The sequence below is a fragment of the Arachis duranensis genome, chromosome 9 (genome assembly GCF_000817695.3).
Source record: "Arachis duranensis cultivar V14167 chromosome 9, aradu.V14167.gnm2.J7QH, whole genome shotgun sequence".
In the NCBI taxonomy this organism is placed as follows: Eukaryota; Viridiplantae; Streptophyta; class Magnoliopsida; order Fabales; family Fabaceae; genus Arachis; species Arachis duranensis.
Genome location: NC_029780.3, coordinates 114,014,463 through 114,018,460, shown reverse-complemented (window position 1 = coordinate 114,018,460; position 3,998 = coordinate 114,014,463). Strand labels below are relative to the sequence as shown.

General features: G+C 30.5%; 1 protein-coding gene across 1 annotated transcript in view; it reads right to left on the bottom strand.

Annotated features, from left to right (window-relative positions):
- Nucleotides 1-1,824: 1,824 nt before the first annotated feature.
- The window catches only part of LOC107467238 (putative B3 domain-containing protein Os03g0621600), a 28,647-nt gene continuing 26,473 nt past the window's right edge, over nucleotides 1,825-3,998 (bottom strand). Inside the window, exons 7-10 of the mRNA XM_052254417.1 lie at nucleotides 3,741-3,808; nucleotides 3,098-3,443; nucleotides 2,886-3,025; nucleotides 1,825-2,087 (exon numbers count right to left, since the gene is read on the bottom strand). Coding sequence (XP_052110377.1) covers nucleotides 1,839-2,087; nucleotides 2,886-3,025; nucleotides 3,098-3,443; nucleotides 3,741-3,808 — 803 coding nt within the window. The 3' untranslated portion in view covers nucleotides 1,825-1,838. The remainder of the gene's footprint in view (nucleotides 2,088-2,885; nucleotides 3,026-3,097; nucleotides 3,444-3,740; nucleotides 3,809-3,998) is intronic.

Sequence of the window (3,998 nt, the reverse complement as noted above, 5' to 3'; positions counted from 1 at the left end):
TATTTTTTATATTATAAAACAAATTTGTCACCAAAAAAAATATTATAAAACAAATTTACAAGTAAAATATATATAAAAACGGATATAAACATTATTCTAAAAACAAGAGAGAAAGAACATTTTATTATAAAATAAATAATATAATAGAATTAATAATCAAAATAAATCTTAAAAATTCTCAAAAAAAAATAAATTAATCAAATTCGTCTCCGAAAGATAATTAATTTAGTCATGTTCATCCTTTCATTAGTTACATACACTATTGTTAATGGCTTGCTAACCTAAATCGTGAAATGACAGCACAGCTTACTAAACAACGTCGTTTTATCCTTAAAACAGTATGAGATTCTTCTTCATTTTCACTCTCTGTTTTCCTAACCCATGACCTACCATCACAAAGACGAAGAAAATCACCATATCATCTGCAACCATTAGAGTAGTCATAGAGCATTGTTAGTATGTCCGTTCTAGAGCTTAGAATGTACTTAGATCAACAACACAACAAGCGCTCTCAAACTTCTATTAACCTTGTTCTCGCTTTTATGAAACTTTCCAATCTGATAAACCAAAGATTTTCATGGATGCTTGGTCAAACACTACAATAGATCGTGAAATTAATGATGCCAACAACAAGAATTTTGTTTCATCAATTGGGAAGTTGTCACTCTCTTCTCTTGATTTATCAATGGAAAGTGGATATATGGATGAAGAACCAAAAGAGAACAAGACAAGTAGTGATAATAAATCTGGCTTCTCGAATTGGCTCACACCACTTCCTTGGGTAGCTTCAATTCGAATTCGTCGTCTCTAGCCAGGACAATGGTGTCATCTCCATCTGAGGTATTTCACAAGACACTTGCCTCATCGTTCTTCCTTCTTCGGATGGAGGAGCTCGAAGCATAGCTATTGTGTGAGTGCGACAGCAGAAGTGAAGCAAAGATGGGGCCAACTTTGGAGGTCACACCGGCAGCATCGGTGGCAGCAGCAAAAACGGAATCAGCGAATGCAACAGAGACATCAGCAACAGCAGCATGAGCAGAGGCGTCGGTAGCAGGAATAGAGGTATGGGTGGAGGCAACGAACAGTGGTGGCAGAGCCGTTGCCATGGAGGATTCGCGCAGTGTTCCACCATGAAGGGACAGGAGAAGACCATCAATGAGGGAGTTTTAGTAGGGAATCGGGTCGGATAGTGGTTAGGGTTCGTTTTTTTGGGTTTGGACTTGCTTAGTTTTAGGTTTTAACAAAAAAAAATGTAACTGCCACGTCATTCTTTGTTAGCACCGCTAGTAAAAAAAATACCGAAAACACGAATGTGATTAAGTTGGTTATCTTTTGGAGATGAATTCGATTAATTTATTCTTTCGGAAACGAAAATGGAGATTGAAATATCTTTCAATGACTATTTTGAATATTAACTCTAATATAATATAAAAAAAATTATTGAAAATTTATCTCGTTTTCTTTATCTCTTAGTTATTTTTCTAATTTATTCATTTAAATATTAAAACTATAATTAAAAAAATTTAAGTTAAGACTTTCAATCATTAGACTAATTATGTAAGACAAATGATATTTATATCAATTTTTGTATATCTTTTTTCTATGATGATCTTTTTATCAATTATTTTTAATATATAAAATTATATAACAAAGATGTATGTGCACATCAACCCAACCATAAAATATCACACTCAAAGAGTTCAAAACCCAGCCATCTTTCATTCAACACAAAATATATCACGTACAAAGAGTTCAAAATACAAATGGCTATTGCAGTAAGCTACATTCATCATCTATGGATTCTTCCTCCATGTATCTCAAAAGGAAAGTTCTACTAATTAAACATGATGGGCAGCAAAAACATGAACCTTAAAGACCAAATCTTGCATATTAACAAGTTCAAAGACACAAACATCTCCAGGCTTCAACTCATTCTCTTGTGCAAACAAGTTCCACCCAGCAGAAAGGAAGCGATTTGAATAGGTTTTGTTACAATTAAGCATCTTCACAGGCCACGATCTATCCCCATACTCAAGCTTCACATTCTTCACTCCATTATCCACATAACCTTCCAAACCTGGTATGCACTGCATCATGAATATAGATAAAATTTTAAAATTCTGTCAATACTTATAATTTTATTAAATTTTTATTTGGTAATTTTTATTTTAAATAAGCATTTTCAATTGTCATTTTTAAATATTTTTAAAATATAAGTAAAAAAAATACTGTTTGATGTAAGATAGATTATAAACTTTTATCTATCATTAGAACTTAGAAAACAAAGATACAGCAAAGACGATACCACACGGATACCGCGATACAGCGATACAATATTTTTATAAAAATATAAGATCCCATATGTTTAGGATACATCATCAAATATAATAAAATATATAAATAAAAAATTATAATAAAAAATAACATTAAAATTGATTAAAAGTATTTATTGTTGAAATGTATGCACATATTAAAAAACAATAGAATAATCGACTAAATACTTATATTAAAAATAATTTATAAATAAATTATTTTTTATTTAATTTTTTAATTATAAAAATATTTATTTTAAAAAATAATAAAAAAACTTTTTATTATAAAAAAAGTTAAGTTTTTAATTTTTTCGTAAATACTTAAATAATTTTAAAAATTACAGCAAACAACGTTATAACTTTTCATGAGTTAAATTGTTAAAAATTAAATCAATCCAACCTATTAAAGAGTACAGATACATCAAGGTTGAACGTATCCAAACTTTTTTATATTAGAACTCAATAAAGGCTTGTTAAAAGTTGGTGAATCTATAAGTTTAGGACAAATATAATATACATTGGATGTAATATAGTTTAGGACTAAGAATAAATTTAGATGGTTTTTAACATTACCAGTCGGTATTCTGTGATATGAGGAGGCTTTATGAGCACAGTAAAAAAAGGGTTGTTAGATACGAATTTGTTAGCTTCTTGTCGTGCTCTTGGTTCCCTTGGCCAATTCAATGACAAAGAAGTAGTCACATCCTTCTCATCTGTTCAATGCAAATGAAATAAGTTAAGTTGAGAATTGCATACAAAACTCTTAGATTTCTTTGTTTCTTAACCTCTCATGGTTTTTTTGTTCTTCTTGCATGGATGGATTTCCTTTACAATCTGAACTGAAACATCATCGTTATCATTTCCATTGTAGGAAGAATAGTCCATTTCTAAAGCACCGTCATCAATGATAATGACATCAAATTGGGAAGTAGTTCCTTCGTATTTAAACAGAACCAAGCATCCATGATTCAGAGAGTACTTTTGAGTGAATTCTTTCCAACCTTTTTCAAACCAAACTTGATCATTCTTTTTTCTCAAACACACATTCCACCTTGTTCCATCTGGAGGCTTTAAGGACACTGGATTGGACAAACCACTTCCATATTTCAGTGCAAATTTGTCGGGTATTTTCTGTCAAGAGTACAATAAAGTATTTAGGATATCACAAAAATATGCATATGCAAGAAAATCAAATAGACTTACAAGACTTTTAAGGTTAGTTTTGAGTATAATCTTGAAGAAGAGAATAGACATGACAGCATTCCCTTGGTGAAGATGAGAAGACATGGAAACTCAAGTAGAGTACAGCAGTAGTTTGAAGTTTACAAGTGTTACAACTTTTACAAGAACAACAATAATGAAGTTGGAAGTGAGAGAAGGTGAAGAAGCTCTTATTAATGATTTCATTTATGATCCTAATTAGACTACCTGTTTTCTACTCCAAAATCGAGTGTCATCATTATTTGATTTGATTTGATTAGGCGAATGCTTGCAGCCTGGGAAATATAACCAATAACAAAGAATAGATATTAAGCTGATAAAGCGAATATAATATTAAGGTTTAGCTCAATTTGGGTTGGTGTACGGGAGATGCTATGGAAATAAATTTTTTTAATTTTTTTTAATAATTAAAGGAATAAAATATATTTTTTATTATTAATTTTATAAGTGAGATAAAAAAATATG